This window comes from Taurulus bubalis (genome assembly GCF_910589615.1).
Source record: "Taurulus bubalis genome assembly, chromosome: 12".
In the NCBI taxonomy this organism is placed as follows: domain Eukaryota; kingdom Metazoa; phylum Chordata; class Actinopteri; order Perciformes; family Cottidae; genus Taurulus; species Taurulus bubalis.
The window spans coordinates 6,172,253-6,194,171 of NC_136600.1; the positions used below are offsets into that span (position 1 = coordinate 6,172,253).

The following is a 21,919-nucleotide window of genomic DNA, read 5'->3' on the forward strand; positions in this document are numbered from 1 at the left end:
GCAATGCAACATGTGCAGCATGTGTGTTTTGGGGGTTTGGACTCAGGACCTTGAGGGGCCTTCACTCCCTCATCAGTCAGCAGCAGTTGTCTGCAGCCATGCGTCTGAAGGTCACTCGTGAACAGATCGATAACGAGATCTCGCCTGGGACTACACTCAAGAGCCCTGTCTGTACACACTCTAGGTGAACCACACACATACACACACAGGCTTCCTCATATAGAACAGCCACATTAGAGGACCAGGGGCGACTCATTGTGTACAGCGAGTGGAGTAGTATTTTAATCAGAGGATCCAGAACAGCTTTGATATCAGTGCATCCGTGCCGACCTCTGCTTTCCCTCCTGTGCTTCATGGGTATTATCTCGCAGGAGACTTGAGGGATATCAGATGCAGTTGTGTAGCACATTATGTCAAGGTTGTAGCTACACCAGAGGGACTTGGTGTAATTTGGACTCACAGCTTGTTTGGAGAGGTGCTGAGCTTTGTTTACTTCTCCTCCTCTGAAGTCTATGCGCTGCCTGTGGCTTTCACAGCCACGGCGCAGCACATGAAAAGGCCTCGGAAGAGCAGCTTTGAGAATTGCCAAAGTCAGGGCCAGTGCAGGGACAAGTGAAGGGACAAGTCAGCATTAGGGTTGACGGGCGGTTGCATCCCCTTCACACGTCGCACAGGAGGCTGTCACAGTGCGGCTGGGTCGCGTGGATGGCCTGAGCAAAGCTGACGTGCTCTTCTTGTCCTGTCAGGCTGATGTGTGTTCCCAGCGAGGAGACTGCAGTCCCCAGGAGCCACATAGCACCTCTCCTCCACCTCCACCACCGCCTCCTCTTCCGTTGTCCGGCGACATGCCTTCTGAACCCAGCCTCAGGTAAGTGGCCAGTGCACATGCAGTGAGACATGTCTGCAAATGTGGAGAAAGAGCCGCTCTTTAGTCTGTAAGCTGAGGAAGGGCCCTGTAAGAACCATATCTTGTTCATTGAAGGCGTTCCCACTGTGCATGCTCCACTGCCTCTCTGTTGACGTCAAACGTTTTGTTTGGATGGAATGAATGGAGGTGAGACAAGGGCTCATGCCCATTAATTCCTACTGATGGTACTTTCTACTGACCTAAATCATAAAAAAAAACAAAAAAAAAAACAGGTCATGAATATTAAGTTTACTATTTAAAACAGCTGGGCAGCGACTTCACTCACACGTCATTTTGTATTTGTTGAGGATTATTTTCAGCTGTGGATGTGGTGCACATGTGAGTATTTACAGCAGCAGGCGGCGCACGTGGGATTGACTCAAAATAAGGTGCATTGCCCATGAAACATGTTACCCATGCAATGGTGTTGGTTTATTTATGTTCGTGCGCGGATGGACAGGTTCATCGAACTAGGGCCACACAGGCAACAGTTGTTAGGAGGTCAACTCGTTGGTGGTTTTCATCAGCTACCATGTTTCTCTCCAGAGTCAGCATGACAAAGACAGTGTGACAGACAGCAAAGCTCGCTGTTGACAATGCTGTAATCACACTGCAGCTTTAAAGTGGTTTCCTAGTTCTTAGGAGTACTATTAAGCCTGTGGAAGCAGTTGTATTATGTGCGGGCGGCTTTGTGTCACGGAGTCTTCCTTTAATCACAAGGTTGGCGGTTCGATTCCCTGGCTCCTCCTGCTCCCCTGGCATGTAAAAGTGTCCTGAACCCCAAGTTGCTCCTCTGCCTGCTTCATATCAGCCCACTGCTGCCAAAAACACTTGAATGAGTAAAATGAAGAGGTCAGATTCCGTGCCTGTAGGATTTGAGATAAAAAGTTTACGTCTTCTGTCGCTCCGAATGTTCTCAAGAACGAGAACGTGCAATGGTCTTGGTTAGACTTGGTGACCACAGTTATTAGTCTAGAAGAAAAAGATGCCATTGGTTGCATTATGAAAAGAGTTTCTTGGCTAATGCTGTTTCAGTCTTGAGTTTTAAATCAGCAAGGTACAGCTTCACACTAATGAACGTTATAAAAATACATTTTCATCTTTATATTCATTATCGTCACGGCTTCCGTCTCTCCTCAAGTCCCCATCCAGCTTCTCTGAGTTGCTAAATCCTGTAATTCCCCTTCCTTCTCATCCAGCGTGGCAATTTTGTCCTTTTCTCCCTGGGCCCTTCCCTCCAACAGTTTCCAACCAGCAAACAAGCAGGCTGACTCATCGTTCATCCTACCTCTGGCCCATAGTGTGCACACGCACACTGCCACCCACACTCATTATTTCCTCTGTCTTACACACCGTCACCATGAAGGTGACAGAGAAGGCCTCCTGGCAGACAGCAGCATTTAGAGTGGCGGCTGCGACTGTAAGGGGACAGAGATGGATTCGGTTGGACACGGCGCCGTGCTGCTCATGGATGGGTGTAAGCCGAGAGGAACTGTAGATGGGTTGGAAAACAGGGTGTCTGCCATGGATTCACACAGTCAGACCAGTTCTGTGGTCATTGTACTTGTCGCGCCCACCATAAAGAATCTTTCTTGAGAACTGTGAGGCACACACTAATGAGCAGAAAGTGCTTTTTTAAAAGTGTTGGGGAATAATGGATTCTGTGAGAATAGCGAAGTGTCACTTGTCTACGTTGCATTAATTCAATTGCATTTTTTTTTTGCATTTCAAAAATGAAAAAAGATAATTATTCATTGTAGTTATACAACGTATGCATATAAAAAAAAGTCATTGCATTAAACTTCTCCCACTTACTGTTTATACCCATCTGACGCAAGCACTATGTACAACTTTCACAGGCTGCTAGTGCGATGAAACCATGAACGTGAGCATGTCATATATTTATCTGTAGATTAGACTGAACGTGTTCATGCTCTCAGGCGGTCATTTTCAAAAGAGACCGCTCTGTCCTAAAAACACGAAAGTTACAATGAACTAAGGACTATGCGGCGGAAATCTCAACAAGACTTAAAGCTAGCTGCTCTGCTAGGATGTAGCCTACTTAGCTAAATGCTAACGCCGGCGTGGCAACACGCTCAACATGCGATGCTAATGCTGGGGATGAACAGGTATACAATGTTCGCTATCTTAGATTAACGTGTTAGCATGCTAACATTGACTAATTAGCCCCATTTCAAGGCTATTAATCAATAGATATTTCAATCTGAATGCAATTGGTGGACCAACCGACATTGCCATCCCTAAATATGTACTGTCTTCCTGCTGTACAATTTAAGCGGTCGAGCTGTCCAAAAGAATTTAAAAGAATTCTTGAAAACTTAATTCATTGCTAGGGTGTTATTACAAAGTTAGGGAATTTGTTTAAATTTAGGCAGCCTCTCTAGCTAGTAGTTGTAGTAGCAATAGTCATAGCAACAGCAGGAGTGATATAGTATAAGTATTGATAATTGTTTTATTATTATTATTTTCATTATTATTATTATTAATAGAACCTTAGCTTTATCTTATCTAGTCCAACTCCTGTGTGTGTGTGTGTGTGTGTGTGTGTGTGTGTGTGTGTGTGTGTGTGTGTGTGTGTGTGTGTGTGTGTGTGTGTGTGTGTGTGCGTGTAGCAGTAGGGAGATGCTGACAGGACAGAGGCTCTGTCAGTCAAAGTCCCACCAGGACTCGGTCCTCGCCGCCCTCAACCAGCAGAGGAAGGATGGCTTGCTGTGCGACGTCACCCTGGTGGCCGGCGAGCAGAAGTTCCACGCCCACAAAGCCGTCTTGGCAGCGTGCAGTGATTACTTCAGGGTGAGTCCTGTACCATGGTGATGCACTCTGAAAATGTACCTAGGTTTGATAAAGGAGGGTTTGGTTGTTTGATTATCTGTCTTTATAATTAACACGCCTCTTTTTGTCTTGTATGTGCAATGGTTTGACTGATTTTAAGGACCGCACACTGATGTGATAGAGGTGACAGCAACGTGGTGTGAAGTGTTGTTAAAACTGCCACAACACCACCCTGCTACAAGCACAGATTATTAATGGGTCCCACGGTGGTCGAAGATGCTGCATCAGGCGCTCCATGCTGCCAAGAAGAAGAAAAAAAGTCTTGCCGAAACTCTACTTTAAAAACTACATTTGAGACCGTGAGGCTTGCATGTACAGATGGTAAAACATTTACAGTCAAGATTAAAAGCGCTCCAGCAGATCATCCTTGCACCTGGATGCATCCCTAGTATTTGGCTCCAGCGTGATCATTGAAGTAAACTGTGGGTAGACTCACGCTGTCAGACAGCCAGAAAGGAGATTTGCTGAGATGGGCCGCACAGGGAAAAGTGCACCGATGAGATTTGATTTAGGGACACCGAGCAGATCAGGAAGTAGAAAATAATCCCTCTTGAAAATCAACGGCAGATTAAACATGTCCAAGTTGCCCAGGGATTATTCCTCCTCCTGTGTGTGTGCTGTGTAGGTTATTTTTACTTCTTTCTGCAGAGAGTTGAGGGTGGGCGAGTCGCACTCCTCTCCTTCCTTTATCTTCGTCCTCTTCGCTTTTGTTCTTCCCCCCTTTTTTTTTCTTCTTCTAAAAAAAGGCCGCTCTTTCATGTCCCAGCCGAGCCGAGCAACACTGTTGTTCCAGCACACACGGATTATTAGATCAGCCTGCTACAGTAAGCAGGGAAAGTCACTCCGCTCCCCTGTTCCTCTGTAGGGGCCTTTAACAACATTATCATCAGTTTGTCATCTGACTCCACCACTGGGGTTTCATTTAGCTCATTTACTGGGGAGAAGATGGTGCTTTGTGTCGAGAACAGGGACTGTGTTTTCTCTCTCTCTCTCTCTCTCTGCCTCCTTCTTTCGTGGCGATTATAACACATTATCTAGTCTGGTGGACATGAGGATTGTAATGAAATACCTGACCGAGCGTGAGTAGTTTACCTGAGACTTGTCCTGAATGTGTCACCTGCCTCTTCCAATGCCGTCACATCACTAAGACGTCTGGGCGGCTCGGGGAGATTCGGCCAGATCAGTCACACCAGCGTCACACGGCGCCCTCAGAGAGAACACACACACACACACACACACACACACACACACACACACACACATAATCTTTTCTTGCTTTTTTGTTCTTGACATATTTTCTAGTAGCCTTGCAGGCAGGACAGGACTCATATCAAAAGCTATTATTGTCTCGACCGCTGTATGTCCGACCTGTACTGAGCAGAACTCTGTCATTTCTTTAACCGGGGGCTGTGTTGAGATGGACTGTACAGTATTTCCGCCATCAGTCCTCTGTGCCTTCTAATGTCGTTATGATTTGATAATGCGATAATGTACTATCAATCCACGAGGTGTACCACGTTTTGTATTAGACTCCTCTGAAGGTAATCTGCCTGTGAATGGAAAGAAGTCCAGCATTACATTCAGTGATCAATAGCTAATAAAAAATTCTGGAGATTTTCCTTCCAGATATTTGCACAAAAAAAACAACAACAACTAATGTTCAGGTATAACAGTAAAACTAATGTGCTCGAACAACACAAGCAGTGATTTAATTTAAGAATACACTTGTTGCCTATGGGAAGAATGGGCCCTGTTTTACGTACATGGGTACTTGAGTTATATTTATTTATCCACAGGTAGCTCTTTTTTTATGGCAAACTTCGTCCATGAACGCATACTCAGACACAACTGCCTCCTTCTCTTAAAGGTACGATGAAAAATGTTGATACAGTTATTATTTCATCAAGTTAAATAGTTTTTCAGTAAAATAAAAAAATAAAAAAGATGTTGTGGCTGGCAAACATGAAGTTTACCAGGCTTCTGATCGACTTCATTGTGTCCACATCACTTACACCTACCTTAATCCAGTCTTAATCTGGGATCTGTGGAAACACGAGTGCTGAAACACAAATGTCATAGAAGTGCAATCATATGATCAGCAGTCCAAGTTAGCTGAGATGGGAACAGACAGGATCATTTCAGCTCGCTACGCCATGTTAGAAGAACAGGGAACTCAAAGTAAAACGTGCTACGTAACGATCCGCCCACACACAGACACACCAGAATGTTATGGGCACAACTAGTGGCATCTATGTGACACTGTCCGCATGTGGTTCCACGAGAAATTCTACTTCAGTTATAATCCATGGATAGCTGCACTGGTCGTCAAAACAGCAGCTGAGTTCTCCATGTGAGACATCAGGATTTCTGATCATCGCACCGACAAGCAGAAGCGCATTAAATCCTGCTGTTGGGTCGTGCTAGCTGCAGCGCTGCACCCCCCACCCCACTGCAGCATCATGTGAAGAGGGCCGCAGCGAGCGCGAGAGGGGGGCGGTCTCTGTGGCTCAATGTGTCTCAATGTGATGTATATTATCACCAGTTCTCCCTCAGCTCCTCCATCAGGGTCACACTCTCTGGATGCTCCCTTTCGGCCGCAAGGCAGCACCCCGACACAGGAGCAAACACATAAGCAGTTTCTCTATTGACTTTTTTTACTTTCTGCCTGTTTAACACTCATGCACACACTGAACACACACACACACACACGCACACACACATACCCCGGGTTTAGCCACAGGCCCTCCTGCGCTCGGCGGACCATTGGATTTTTAATTAGCGCAGCAGTGAATCAACAAGGCCGAGCTCCGAGGAGGGATGCGCAGGCCTCGGTTAAAACTCAGTGTGGCCTCAAGTCGACCCTGTCTCACACAGCACCCTCACAATACACAGGGGCCATTCGTCAGAGGAGGGAGAGGGAGCGGGAGTGGGAGAGGAAGAGGGAAAACAAGAGGGAGAGGATGGCGCCTGGTTAAAGTTCACGGGTGCTATGTATCAGGACGAATCGGATGAGTTTCGGGAGCAGTGAATGTCGTCTCTCATGACGTAAAGAGCTGCTCTGCTGGCCGCCCAGCCCGAGGGCCTGCAGAGCGTCTTACGCTGTTATACACCAGTCTCTCAGGAGTGATAGTGCGGAGTAACTGTGCTACAAACTGCCACTGTGATTAAAAAGATATGTGAAAATTGCAAGTTAGCCAGATCCCTATCCTCAGACGAGGAAATTGCAGCAGCAGCTGGATTTACTTTTCAAAAGCAATATATAGAGTCATCCCCCCCTTCCATTACCAACCAGAGGAAACATATAAACCTTCATGCTTCATAACCTTGAGGAGGTAGAGTTGATCTTCATCGTGGCCACGTGTGACCCATCGCCCTCCTGTCACTCTGCGGCTCTGTCATCCCTCGTGGTGTGACACCAGTCGATAGCTTTGATTAGCGAGCAGCGAGCCGGACTGGAACACAGCAGGGCCAGACTGCAGACGCTGCGTCCGCTGCTTTGATTTTTTAGCGCGTGTCGTGTGAGCATGTGACAGAAGAAGAGAAAGACAGAGGGCCCCGTGTTTCAGAAAGTACTGATTGTGCTATTTATTTCTGCTTACCTCCGGGGCCGAGGCAGGCTAATCGATACAGAGAGGGCCCAGGATGTGGCATCTGTCATCTGGCAGGTTCAGATGGACTGCGTTGCTTTTTTTATCTGCACGCACACATAGAAATCCCATTTCTCAGCCTGTTAATGCTATGACAACTTACAGATATAATTCGATCAGCCTACAAAGTCAACGTGGAAGGACTGGAAGAGCAAAGCTGGATTGAATTTGACCATTAATGTGATTGTTGGTCATTATTTTTAATGCGGTGTCCCGTGGCCTTGTTTTCTTTTCTTCTTTCTTTTATACCAAGGACAGAACAAATGCCAGATAAAATATCTCTGTGTTCCCTCCGCTGACCTCCATGTTTGTTTGTCATCAGGCTATGTTCAGCTTGTGCATGGTGGAGAGTGAGGCAGACGAGGTGACTCTGCAAGGGGTGACCGGCGTTGGACTGAAGCACGCGTTGGACTTCGCCTACACTGGGCAGGTGAGCCCACAGCTGACCAAACCAGCCCCTTTCTCAGGGTTTCATTGCGATATATTCATTTTATAAGCAGAATGTTTTGCATGTAAAGCTCTTTATCCTTCAGAGCACTAATACAGCAGACAAAAACAATTATCGAAGCGTAGCGCCCACTGTCCCGGTCCCCCGTCCCCAAATATACACTCAGCGCTGTTGCCATTGTTCGCACCGTTAGCTCCTAGCCGCCGGCTCTGCCGTCGCCATGTTGAGAGCCGTGTGGAGGCAATAAAAATGGCCGGAGTTCTGCAAAGAGAATCTTCAAGCAACTACAGGGCATATTATAAGAGTATAATGTTATATTTCAGAGTAGTTTTTGAATTATGTTTCATTAAAGTGAAACATTCCAATAGTTGCTTTTCGCCATTGCCAAATATGTCAGAGAAAACAATCGAAACAGGGCATGCACAGCAGCAGGGGCTTCTACCGCAGCGTGCCTTTGAGAGCGTTATCCAGCAATGTGCAGGTGCTGTCATCCCTCTGCCCTTTGTGGTCAAACCGCTGAGTGTTATTCTGGGATCAGAAACAAATTCAAGGCAGAAGTAAAGTATCACAGTATTACGTTTCGTGCGGGTGAGGTCGCTCCTTCTCGCCCCATCGACAAAGAGTCATTTGCGATCATTTCTAATAATCTTTTTTCTCTCTAGTCGCTCCAATAAGCAACCGAGCGGCTTATGCAGTGGACCCGAGAGGCCGGAAACTTTGTAATTACTCCTAATTTTATTTCCATAGTGGAAATGAGCAAAGAGGGAGCCGGTTAGGCAGCGTAAGTAGGTCAACAGCAGGCTTGCAAGCCGCCCTGCTTTGGTTGGCTCAGAGCCTGCGTCCGCCCAGTGGAGATGATAGCAGATGAGATGAGGGCAATATGCTTATCTCCCACACCGTGAATAATGACCGACTAAAAATCCTTCAGCCACATGTCACAGGCCGACGGGGGCGAGTGGGGGGCGATGCTCTCGGCCCGGAAGTCGAGTTAGTAACTTCGATGACATTTCCCCTGCGAGCCAAGATGACAAGTGTCATCACCCACAGACATGACTTTGTTTTCCCAGAAGGTAAATCTCTCATTCTTCTGAGTAAAGACAGAGAGGGGCGCGAGGCCACAATGGGGTCGGATCCTTTTGTAGAAGACGTCTAGACTCTTGCCACCTTCCACTTCCGCCTTCTCCTTTAGGTGAAAGCACGCAAATCAACGTAATTTTGTTTTTATACAAACCAACTTGTGCCACGTGAGGTTGAAGTGCTGTGACTGGAGTGGAGAGGAGAGCGCCGCTGTTCACATTGTTTTGAGGATGCTGCCTGCTGGGACGCTGATTGAGTCATAGAAGATTACTTTTTAATAATGTTTAATAATGAGTGTTTGTCACTCTTGATCACAATTTTTTTCTCGGCAGGATAAATGTGCGGATGTAGCTAATTGCAAAAAGGAAATATAAAAAAGAGAGGGAACATAGCCAAATTTCTTGATGATTTCCAATGATTTTTTTACGCAAATGTTAAAGCGGAAAACTAATGTGCTTGATTCAATCAGTACAAAATGTTCCTATTTCTTTTTTTTACATCACTTATAATAAGTGGACAAACAAGAAAGCAGTACACTTTCTATCCAGATTTGTTCGGTCCAGATTAAAAACAGGAGCTCCCTTTCCATGCATTAAAAAATCCCAGAAAATGAGAAAAACATTTTTTTTGATACCCGTGAATGCTGCATAACAATATTCCAGCCCACTGCTGTGTCAACCGTATTGTGAGAGGCGAGGGAGACAAATGATGAAGTCATATTTTTTTTTTTCACACTTTCACTGCTGATGCAGTTACGGCTCTGTGGCTATGTAGGGCAGCGCTGCTGAATGGATTATCAAAGGTTTGTTCCATGCCCTTTAAAACCAAACTGCATCTTATTTAGAGGAGGTGAATCCGCCATGTGAGAGGCAACACAGGGTACGTTTAGTCTGATTGGGCTATTATTCCAATGATTCGGAGAACATTGAACTACACGTGGTTCTGTTTGTGCTGTTTTGCCGGAATGGGAATATTTAATTATAAAAAATAAATATAAAAAAGGGGCAGTTAAGCCTCCATCGAGTACACAATGTGCTCCCTGGCGCCGTGAGTTGGCTCTATTACAGAGCTTTATGTTGCATATGGGTTGGTAATATGGAGGAAACAGAAGGAGGCTTTCAGCAGATCATTTCAACTGCTGTTCCGTCAGCTCAACAGGAAGCATTTTGGCAGAATCAGCGCCGAAATAATTGACGGAATATGTTGCTTTGCTTTGGAGGACGACCGCGGTGAATCGAGCACATTGGTGGAGCCATTCTTGTTAGGCGGCCCAAGCTGTCACTCCTTCGCCCTGTCTCTGCCGCACCATCTAAAACATTTTCACAAAACCTGGAGTACAGACAGAACTCTCAGTGATATACTTATTGTGCTGTGTTCCACACAGGCGAACTGTTCAATGACTGGCCATACCAAACACAAATTAGTTGGCTCAAATAGAGCATCAATGTCTTTAAAAAGTAAGATATTAGTTGAATAAATGTCCATTTGAATTTCTCCAAACCCAAATATCTGAATCAATCTTCAAAGATATTCATTTTACGGTCATGTATGACAATGGAAAGCAACAACCCCTCTCCTTTGAGAAGCTGGAACCAGATAACGCTCAGTGTTTTTGCTTGCAAAACAATGTAAAGGAGTTATTCACAATCAAATGAGTTGTTGATTAATAACCAGAAATCAGAAGTCACATAAAACACTGGCAGCATGAGGCTAAACTGGAAAAAGGACTTGTTATTTCCCGATACTGGTATACAGTTATTATTGTAGTACATCTGATAGCTGCTGAGATATTTCACTAAAAACCCAATATGTCAACTCTCTGGTGGCGCGAGAGGAAAGGTCAAGGGTTCACCAAAGTCAGAACACTGGACCACCCGGCGTAGTCTCGACCGACTCCAGAAATTGCTGAGAGAAAAACAACGATTCTCAACTATCTTGACATTTCCATGAAGTGATTATTATTATATATACTGTATATATTTAACACTTTGCGCAGCCTGATAATGAACTGAAACCCAACCGCAGTGAACAACTTTGTGTATCTCTGGACAGATCCTGCTGGAGCCAGCGGTGATCCAGGACGTCCTGTCTGCAGGCAGCCACCTTCAGCTGCTGGAGCTCCTCAGTCTCTGCTCCCACTACCTCGTCCAGGTATATATATATATACATACACACACACACACACACACACACACACACAAACACACGCACACACACATTTGATCCTGTCTTTAGGGAACACAAAGCACAAAGAAGATGTACAAACGTAAAGTGGAATAGCGTTTCTATTTATGCCTTATTCACTTTTACTGTTTCAGTGTCAGCATCCAATTCTCAACTGCACTAGAAACCAACAAGTATTTCCCATTGGACAAACAACAGAGCAGCACGTATGAGGATGTACAGGTTATGGTGTTAAGTGCCGCGTACATAGGGATTAGTGAATACATACTGACGTGACCTCTTTATCTTCCCACCAGTCATGGAGTATAACACAAGTGACCTCTATCAGGCTGCCATCTGTGCCAACGTCACAACGTTCGTCCTCATACTGTGTGTGTGTGTGTGTGTGTGTGTTTAATACATAAGGCAATGACAGAAATACGGATTATGTGTTAAAAGGCCAAAGAGTACAGATTTATTTTTGGACGCAATCCTGGACACAAAACGATAAACTGGAAACTCCAAAAACGCAGATTATAACCTTGATGGCGATGTGTAAAATGTCTGTGTAGAAAACAGTGAACCAACAAATGGTGCGCATGCTGATAAGCAGCGACAGTAACGTCCACAAAGGAACATTTCAACAAAATGGAGAAATGCACTTATTGGCTTTCTCGCTGAGAGACAGATGAGAGGATCAATACCGCTCTCATATGTGTTTGCTGAACATTAAAATAGAGCCAGGAGACAGTTAGCTTAGTTTAGCTTAGCACAAAGACTGCAGACAGGGGCGAACAGCTGTGTTGAATTATTTCTTCAAGCGAACCTCCCTGCAAAGTTTGATGTCAAGGGCAACCTTTGCAGACAAAAATAAACCTTTGTATTTATTAAAAGTCAACAATGTCCAATCTCTTCTGTACATAATAGTCTAGTGTGAATACTCGCCCACTGGGAGGTTACAGGTCAGATTCAGTGTGCTGCTCAAGCACACTTCAGTGGGGTGGATGCTTGTCAGCTAAGGTGCCCGAGTCCAGATCTCCCCAAGAACTAGGCCACCCTGCTTCTTGTGTAATGCGTTTTTATCCCAGATGCGAGACGGATCTGTTGGAACAGCGGCAAAGTCAGCCTACGTTCCTCTGGGTACGCAGCCAAAAGCTGCTGCAGATAAATCGGGTTGAGCTTGTTGCAGATCAGAGCCACTCTGAGGTATCTGATGTACAGCTTCCCCCTAGAGCCTCCCTGCATTTTGCAGTGGTTCCACTTAATTACACGCAGTAATAATTACATTTCGTCTTGTGCATCTTGACTCCCTGCCACCAGACTGTAACATGTTTTTTATACTGCATGATACCGTCCACAGCAACTTAGCTCAAATGTGCCATCTGGTGGTCGCAACAATGACATCTCTATTGGTTTGTAGTGACCAAAGCGTACCTCACTGTAAACAAATATAAAACTCATGGATTGTTTTTTCTTCTTCTGTTTGTTCATCTCTTTCCACAACACACGTCAGCTGACTGCTTTACTCGGTATGTGGTTAGCGTGCATAGTGGGCGGTAAGGCCGGACCAATAACATTGATTTACCAATACACGCTGCACCAGTTGATTGAAAATAATCGGATGTAACAGCCAGTCAGGATCCTCCTCCTTCCGATGTGCAGAATTCAGTGAATTGAATATTGAACAGCTGATCGATACTACACCCGCTGTGTGTGTAGAGCTTTAAGTCCTTTATTTGAAGTGATTCTAATGACTGGTGTGTGTGTGTGTGTGTGTGTGTGTGTGTGTGTGTGTGTGTGTGTGTGTGTGTGTGTGTGTGTGTGTGTGTGTGATAGTTGCTGTTGTTATTTGTATAATCATCATTCTGATATTCAATGAAGAAATTTAATCTAATTTGTTTTAGTTCCTTTTATTTCCTTTATTCAGATTTCTCCAAAATAAAATATGCACTATATTGACTTCTTCCTGTGGAAATGCACACAGGTTGACCACTAACTGATGTGTGTTTGTACTGTACTGTATGTGCTGCAGGGCAGCCAGAAGATGGCAGTAATCTTCCACCATTCGGGGCTCGATTTCTTTTATTTACCTTCTTTCCTCTCCCCTTCATTTATGCCCGACTATCACCACATTTGGCATCTGTAATGTTTCATAGTTAATGTCATTTAACTATGAAATGGAAATCAACGCACAGGTAATTAATACATACTGCATATGTGTGTCCAACTCTTTTATGTGGGTGGAGAAGAAGATACCTTTGGTAAATGTGACAAATTCTTTCAATAATCACGGCTGGAATAAAAGACAAACTAAAGGAAATCTCACATAAATTGACTAAATATTCCTTCAAACTAAATTAGAAAATCTCGCAAAAGTCATCTTTTGCTGTCTGGAAGTACAAAGACAACCTTTTCTGGTGAATACGTGCATTAATCTGTGTGTGTGTGTGTGTGTGTGTGTGTGTGTGTGTGTGTGTGTGTGTGTGTGTGTATGGATTCACGCTGCAGGAACTGAGCAGCGTGAACTACCTGGAGCTGTACCGCGTGGCCGACCTGTTCCACCTCCCCGCCCTGGAGGAGGCCGTGGTGGGCTTCCTGGTGGAGCATCTGTCTGAGCTGAGCCAGAGCCGGCAGGACGAGGCCCTGCAGCTGCCCTACCGCCTCCTCAGGGAGGTGCTGAAGAGCGACCGCCTCACCTCACTGAGCGAGGAGGAGATATGGAAGGTACTGGAGGAGAGTGTGTGTGTGTGTGTGTCATGGGTTTTCCTTGCAAACGGGAACAAATCGCATCGTGGCACCCAATTCGCATGCGCGGAAAGACATGCTTGACACAATACACACGGACTAATAAGCGACAGATTAAGTACAGCCAGCTGCGTCTCACACTTGTTTGTTAAGCTTATGACTGCGCACGCGTGTGACGGACGCATGTGTGCCCCGCGTCAGTCCATGCGCCCAATGTGAGTGTGCGCGTGCACGTGTCATGGAGTTCGGCGTAGAGACTTACTGTTTTGACTGTTCATTTGCACCAATCAGCCTCCACCCTTTTCCGCCCTCCCCCCGCGCTCTGCTCTCTCTCCCTCCCTCTCTGTCTGTCTCTACACTGATTAGGCCCACTGCGGCTCCATCAGGGCCTCAATCCCCCGGCTGTCACTCGGCTGCCCGTCTGATTGAAAACAATCAGGCCTCTGATGGCACAATTACCCTGACCCTTTAGCCAGCCGCCGCCGCCATAATCAGCCTCTGATTAGGCTGCTTTGGGCCTCCTTCACTTCGCCCAGAAGGTTAATTTGGGCATCAGACGGAAGCGAACGGCAAGCGGGGGCCGTCGTCCGAAAGGGATGGGGGGGGTTGTGCACGCCAATAGCCAATACCGGACCGATATAGCTTGGCAGTCAATCATCGTCACTCAGAGTTTTCTTAGAGACTCTCACGCTCTGGAAATCACATTTTCTCTGGCTTTGTTTTTTTGTTTTTTTTCTCCCCCCCTCCTCTTTCTTGCCATCCTTCGCCCTGCCTTCCTGTAGCCCCCCTCCCCTTTCCTCACTCTCTCCTTCCTCTGTCTTTTGTGGTCTGACTTTCTCTCTCTCTCTCTCTTTCTGTGCGTAGGGGAAGGAGGGAGAAGGAGTTGATTTATTCTGTGCCCTGAGGAAGTTGCGTGATGCAGCGTGACCTTCACAGTCAGCTGCCGTAGTACACACACACACACACACACACACACACACACACACACACACTCAGAAACACACACATACTGTCACTTCAGAGCAACGAGGAGGAGGAGAGAGGCGGGTGAGCGATAGAGAAAGGGAGGTAGAGACAGGAGAGTGGCACAGACAGCATAAAAAGACAATCCTGACTTGCATGTTTCTTAAATATATTCACACCTTTAGAGTGTTATGTAGAGGGAAAAGGGAAAGATGTTCAGCACATGCTCAGTATTTCTTCTACGCATCATACAAATGGTGCTTTAGGGGGGATTTCTTGTGCCCCCACTCTCCACTTACCCTAGAAACTCGACATTCCGCTGTACTAAATTCTCCATCTCTACCTTAAAACGCTCTTTGTTTTCCCCGTGATGCTATCGGTGAGCTCCAGTCATCTCGCCCCAACTAAACAACCTTCCACTGCTCTCAAGTTCAAGTTTAAATTCTCTGCATTCCGGTTCGCCTGCATTAAACAAAGGAAGGTGCCTGTGGATATTTACAGTCTGTACATTGAATGCTGCTGATTAATAAATGTGTGTGTGTGTGTGTGTGTGTGTGTGTGTGCTGGCAAGTATATGATGCATTGCTGGCGGGTCTCAGTCTTGCCATAATAGCCTAGGTGTCTCGGAAAAATAAATCTGATTAGCAGCCTACGTTCGTTTCTCTCTCTCTCCTGTTTTCATGTTTTCATTCCTCTGGTCTTTCGTTCTTTTCGTACCGACTGTCTCCCTTTTTAGGGACTGAAAGCATATTGATATCGGTTCAACTTGTTTTTATCAACACTACCCAAAAGGATTTAAATAGGATGCCGCAATTTAAGCCAATTAATCACTACGCCCATAATGAAACAATAATTTCGATATATCCTTCAAAATGTACATTAAATATGTCAAATGTTCGTCATTTATAATTGACACTTAATGAGTGCATACTGAATTTGAACTTGATACGACCCATTTAACTGTTTCTGTGAAGCCTCACTCAGTTCTTCTCTCCCCCGTCTGCATATAGTTGGTCGTTTTGTGGCTGGACCACGACTGCCGCCACCAGTACGCCGATGATCTGCTCCAACACGTCCGCTACGGCCTGATGGACGTGCCCACGCTGCACCACCTCGCCCGCAGCCACTCTCTGGTCCAGTCCAGCCCGACTGCCGCCGCCCTCGTGGAGGAGGCCCTGGACTACCACCACGCCACCTTCTCCCAGCCGCTGCGCCAGTCAGCCCGCACCAGGCCTCGCTTCCAGTCCCTCACCCTTTACATAGCCGGCGGGCGGAAGCGAGAGGTGAGCCGGGTGAGGGAGCTGCGCTACTTCAACCCGGCCGCGCAGGAGCATGTGCGCGTCGCGGGCGGGTCGAACTGGAGCGAGCTGGCGCCCATGCCCACCGGCCGCAGCCACCACTGCGTGGCCGTGATGGGGAACTTCCTGTTTGTCGTGGGCGGGGAGGTAGAGCACGCCACGGGGAGGACGTGTGCCGTGAGGACTGCTTGTCGATATGACTCCAGGGGGAACTGCTGGACCGAGATCGCCCCCATGAAGGCCTGCAGAGAACACTTTGTCCTGGGCGTGCTGGGCCAGTACCTGTACGCCGTGGGGGGCAGGAATGAGCTGAGGCAGGTGCTGCCCTGTGTGGAGCGCTACTGCCCCAAGAGGAACAAATGGATGTTTGTACAACCCTTCGACCGCTCGCTGTCCTGCCACGCCGGCTGTGTGGCCGAAAGCCTGCTCTGGGTCTCAGGTATAGCGATAGACGGACTCAAGATACTCACACAGTCTCGCCCATGCATTGCATTTACCTTGAGACACAGCCCTGTAATCCAGAAATACGCTGCTTTATGCATCGAAATGTTTTGCTCCCTGATGAAAGCCAAAGGTGTTGTTCCTTTGTGTTACAGGTGGGGTGACAAACACAGCTCAGTACCAGAACCGACTGATGGTGTACGACCCAGAACAGGTAGCTGAGAAAGAAAAGTGACGCGATCTCACTCTTTTACAGTTTTTTTTTTTACTGATATTTACACTTGTAAAGTGTAGTATATTGTGTTACGCTGACCAATTTCGATTTAAAATGTTACATTTTAAAGCTGCTCGAAACAATAGTTCCATATTTCTCATCAACTCATCTTATATACAGCCTCTGCTCATCAGCATAGACTGTATATAAGAAGTGGACGGAAGTCACTCATTGGCTTGTGGACTGCCGTTTTGAAGCCTTGATTTTCAACATTTCGTCTCATAACGTCTCCTTTTGGCCTTCTTTTCATACCAGACACGAGAGGGTGGAGATAAGTACAACTAAATGTTGAGTAACACATTTTTTTCCAGACCAAAATGTTACATTTAACTTTCATGAACTGACACATTGTATAAAGGTTAAAGTTCAAAGACGAAAACACAGACAACACCCAGACTGGCTGCTGTGGTAGTGACCTGTCAATCACAAGGCAGCCCCGCCCTAAAGCATACCCTGCTTTATGCTTGACTCTAAATGGGACCATAATTTATGAAATTAACATCATGCTGTATTGAAGAAGACCCCAATACAAACATAATTATTCATGCGACCAGAGGAGGTGCCCCCTGATGGCTATTACAGAGAATGTTTACTTTAGGGCACTTTTGCATTGGCTTCCCTTTTCAGACCGTCAGGGTAGCCGCCTGCTTTTCAGCTTGTTACAGCTGGCACCAAGTGGCCAAATAAATCAGTTAATAAAGGGTTAAATATATTAGGGCCATACGGTCAAATCGGTAGCAACACTGTATCACTTGGTATTAAAAACAACTTTATTGTGAGACCAAATGAATCAGGAGTCGGATCGGGGAAATCCACTTTCATTGTTTCTTGTTGCGTTCCACAGACGTTTGGAGCAGCTTGCAAACCGGCAACAGAGCTATCAGTCATCAGGGTCTACCACAAACGTGTTGGTCTGATGTTCTCAACACTACAAGTGTTGCTATAGTTTTAGAAAAAAAAACCTTCAGACTGCTTTCCCTTCTCCATGCTCCTTGCAGTAGGCGAATCTGTGCCAGGAACTCCCACGCTAATTCGGTTCTGTACAGTCAGTTGTCAGACTCGCTTCCTCCCGTCCTGAGTTATGTAACCCACCGTGTTATAAATGATATGTGAGCAATGCACTTCATTTACGTAATACTGTAACTATATTGTAATTCACAGAATGTTTCTGTCGCCTGTGTACATAAAGTTGTTCACTCTACTTGCGTCTGTTCGCACTGGAAGAACTCTCCGTCCTCTGTTGATCTCTCATCTCTCCACTGATGAATGTTTATCCTTTCCTGTAAATCCCTCTAAAACCAATTTATACTACTATAAAAAAAGCACACGCTACATTTAATTTTAGTAGCATACATGCAACAATAACGGCCCTTTGCAGAAAAGGAATGCAGACTTTTTTTGTTCTCTGTGATGGATTACACAGCAGGCAGGTGTCAAGAGTCTGCTAATTGATTTTCACACCATAAGGAAACTAAAGGAAACCAATGGCATCGTGGAGAAAGTGAAACTTTAAAGCTCATTTTAGAACACAACACACAGTAAAGTACTGTACTTAGGATTTGTAGTGGTACTGTAATGTGTAAATGTAAATTATAAACCTCAATACGACCTTTCTTCCTAAAATACAAAGCGAACACAATCTTATCAATTTGGTTGCAGCCTTGAATCACGGCATGGCAACTAAACAATCATATCTATATTTGCAATATTCACAGCTGTCTGCAGTGGAATGTGTCTGCAGCTTCTGTTTGTGTTGTGTATATGAACCAGCTGTTAAAGAGGGGCCGCATCCTGGTGAGGCTGTATACAGTGCAGAGGTATGCTGTGTGTGTATATATACGTGAAAGGCGCACATCCATATGGGTCTGTGTGTCTGTGCACGTCGTGGCGCGGAGGAGCGAGTGAACGAAGAGGCGAGTGAAAGAGAGAGGGAGAGAGTCTCATTTGTATTCGCCATGAATCTACATTCACCTGCCAGAGCAACAGCAACCCCCACCCACTCTACCCTCAACAGATGGCCACCCGTCAGCTCCCAGCAGATACGCACACGCTCACACACACACACACACACACACACACACACACACAAAATAAGCTTCGACGCACTTAGTGAAATGAGCAGGAATCCTCGGTGTAAAATGGAGTGGCTGAAACATATGATTAGAAATAGGGAGGGAAGTCATTAGTACAAACCAGAGCTCCAGTGTCACGTTATTTATCCAGCGCTGAGCATACATCAATTACCCATGCATGGATATGCTTAAATATTAATCTTCCTATTCATCCTCCTTCCCTTCCCACCCTCTCCGTTTCTCTCTCCCTCCCTCCTCATACCACATCTCACCTGCATCGAATCGCTTTTTTCCTTCTTTTCTCCCCCCATACTCCCCTTAATCCACTCTCCTCCTCCTCTTCCTCTTCCTCTTCCTCTTCCTCATCCTCCTCCTCCTCCTCCTCCTCAGGACCAGTGGCTGGCCCGCAGTCCCATGTTGCAGAGGCGAGTTTACCACGTCATGGCAGCAGTGAGGAGGCAGCTCTACGTGCTGGGCGGCAACGACCTAGACTACAACAACGACCGCATCCTGGTCCGCCACATCGACTCCTACAACATGGACCTGGACCAGTGGACGCGCTGCTCCTTCAGCCTCCTAACGGGTGGGCCAAGTGAAGACGCCACACACACACACACACTTCCATAAGAAAACTGGGGGCACGGACGATCAATCCGGTGATAGTAACCAATTAGCACACGCTACTCCGAAAGAGCTCTGTCCACGGAGAGGGGGAGGTAACACAAATGCCTGATTCTTGTCACCACACACAACGTTGTGTAAACTGTCACATTATGTAAATTGTGGGTGTTGCAGTCCTTGGAATTGAAACAAACAGTCATTGTGTCACTGCAATTTGAGGATGATAACAGGGGGGATTGCGAAGTGAAGCTCTTTAGCGGTCTTTTAACGTCATCAGCCCTGGAACCAACCCTTTTAGCTTCAGAGGAGATGTGTTGAAGCGTCTATAAGCAGATCAAATACGGCTTGTATGTTAGAGGGGTCGTTCATAGTGATTACCACTTGACTGCAGTTCCCCTCAGCTTTAAGGAGCTTTACAGCGTCTTTCAGCTCTTTCTTTGTTTCATTTTCTGGCTCACAACTTTGTGTTGATTTTGGCCTCAGGAGGCAGTTGTTAGAGGGAGTTCTAACTCCAACTATTCTACCTTCACTATATTAACGACATTTGAACAGTGAAGAGCATTTAGCAACTCCAGAGCTCGATATTTCTGTCAGGAAAAAAGAGATTTTGCAATATTTGAATCAAAACGTAAGGACTGTTGTGTGGTTGTTGAAATTCAGTCTGATTAAACCATACCTGCACAGAGCTGATGAAGCTCAGATGAGCTGACTTTTTGCAGCGTTAAAGTCTAAATGCATCAATTTTATTCAAACTTCATCTTTGACCATAGCTCACTCAGTTGTAAATATTTAATGTTACAGAGAAATACTGCGATTTAAGGGGCTTTAATGCAAATTCATCTCAGTGTATGTTTCCGTTCCGTTGATGACGCTTAGAAACATAGGTTGAGTAAAGCTCTCTGCTTTATCCTCTTCTCATTAGATACAAACATAACCCATAATGCCTCCCCGATGGTTGTGAGTAGGCGGTAGGATGCTATACAGTGAAAACACCCGTGGGCACCCTGCATCTATAGCCCCCAGGCTGGTGGAGGGGGGGATGGAGTAGCACCTCCACCAGCCTGGACCTGGAGGCACAATCCATCGTGTGGATATATGCTGCAGGATGCGGTCATATTCTGTCAATTCATGTCTCCAACAAAGGCTCAGAGGGTTTAAAGTTCAGGTGACTTTACTATTCCAACCTCCTTCTCTACTCCCGGATGACTTTCCTCTTTTCTTCTCTCCTCCGATGATATCTGCAAAAGTTTAAGACAAAGTCACGGGGAAAGAGAGAGCAGCAGCTCAATCTCCATACACTCCCGCCCTTGCCCCATCTTTCCCCATTTATTGCTCTCCGTCTCTCGGGGGGGTAAAGAGGACACGGAAGTCATACTTTCAGAATGCCCTCTGCTTGGCACAGTGAAGCATTGTCAGCTATTTGTCCTCCTTAGGTCAAAATGAGTCCGGAGTAGCCGTCCACGATGACAGGATCTACGTGGTTGGAGGATACTCCATTTGGACCAACGAGCCTCTGGCATGCATTCAGGTGAGAGATGGTTCAATTTAAGCCTCTCAACAGATAGTGATATGAATTACAGTTTTCTGTTGATAACATGTTGTTAATACAGTCAAGTGAAGCAGCAACACTCTTCACTATGAAACAGCCATGGAATACTCAGAGATATACTACGAGTTGAGTACATACGAGCTAGTAAAATAGTACATGTAATGATATGAATGTCACGTTTCCAGGTACTGGATCTGAGCACAGAGGGGAAGGAGGAGGTTTTCTACGGGCCAACACTGCCATTTGCCTCCAACGGGATAGCGACTTGCTTCCTCCCGGCTCCTTACTTCACCTGCCCGAACCTACAGACTCTACAAGTACCCCATCACAGGATAGGAGCTGTTTAAACCCCCGAGGAACAAAAAGAAACACTCTGGGCCGTCAGTATTTGCAAACGTGGCTGACAAAAAACGTACTTGCTCATAGTGATCCTACTGGAACCTGCCATGTCACGTCACAGGAGTGTGCAGGGATTTCTGTGAGATCTCATATGTAATAATGATGCTTTCCTGAGATACAGGAGCCGTGTTATTCTGCAAGCTTCTCGGAATCTAAAAAGCAAACAAGCAGCTGCCACAATAATACAGCATATCTGTTGTATTTCCCCAAAGACTGAGTCACCATTCATCCCCAACTCCTAAGGGATTATAATTCCCTAAAACGACGGGAACACAATGCCAATCGCATTACCAACAAGTGACTTGTGGCATTACTGAATTGCTCAATTGTCCAAAGGAGCTCAAAGAAACTGTGCTCTTTGTAACCCGTTATAAGGGTTTTGGAGCTAAACTCACTGTAGAACAATTCCATCAAACCTCTATAATCACTTTGGTGGCCTGAAAAAACATGTGCAGGATGTGT

At 45.9% G+C, this 21,919-nt stretch overlaps 1 protein-coding gene across 2 annotated transcripts; it reads left to right on the forward strand.

The window, feature by feature from the left end:
- Positions 1-833: 833 nt before the first annotated feature.
- klhl32 (kelch-like family member 32) lies at positions 834-21,405 on the forward strand (the record flags this gene model as incomplete). Of its 2 annotated transcripts, none has more annotated exons than XM_079227715.1 (10): positions 834-868; positions 3,544-3,721; positions 7,730-7,837; positions 10,985-11,083; positions 13,604-13,819; positions 15,814-16,540; positions 16,698-16,756; positions 19,279-19,471; positions 20,943-21,037; positions 21,244-21,405. In XM_079227715.1, 10 exons carry the CDS (start codon positions 846-848, stop codon positions 21,403-21,405), a joined length of 1,860 nt encoding a protein of 619 aa, XP_079083841.1. The 2 variants fall into 2 exon arrangements, with proteins under 2 accessions (XP_079083841.1, XP_079083840.1); XM_079227714.1 differs by having other exon boundaries at positions 846-868; positions 3,541-3,721.
- Positions 21,406-21,919: the final 514 nt, after the last annotated feature.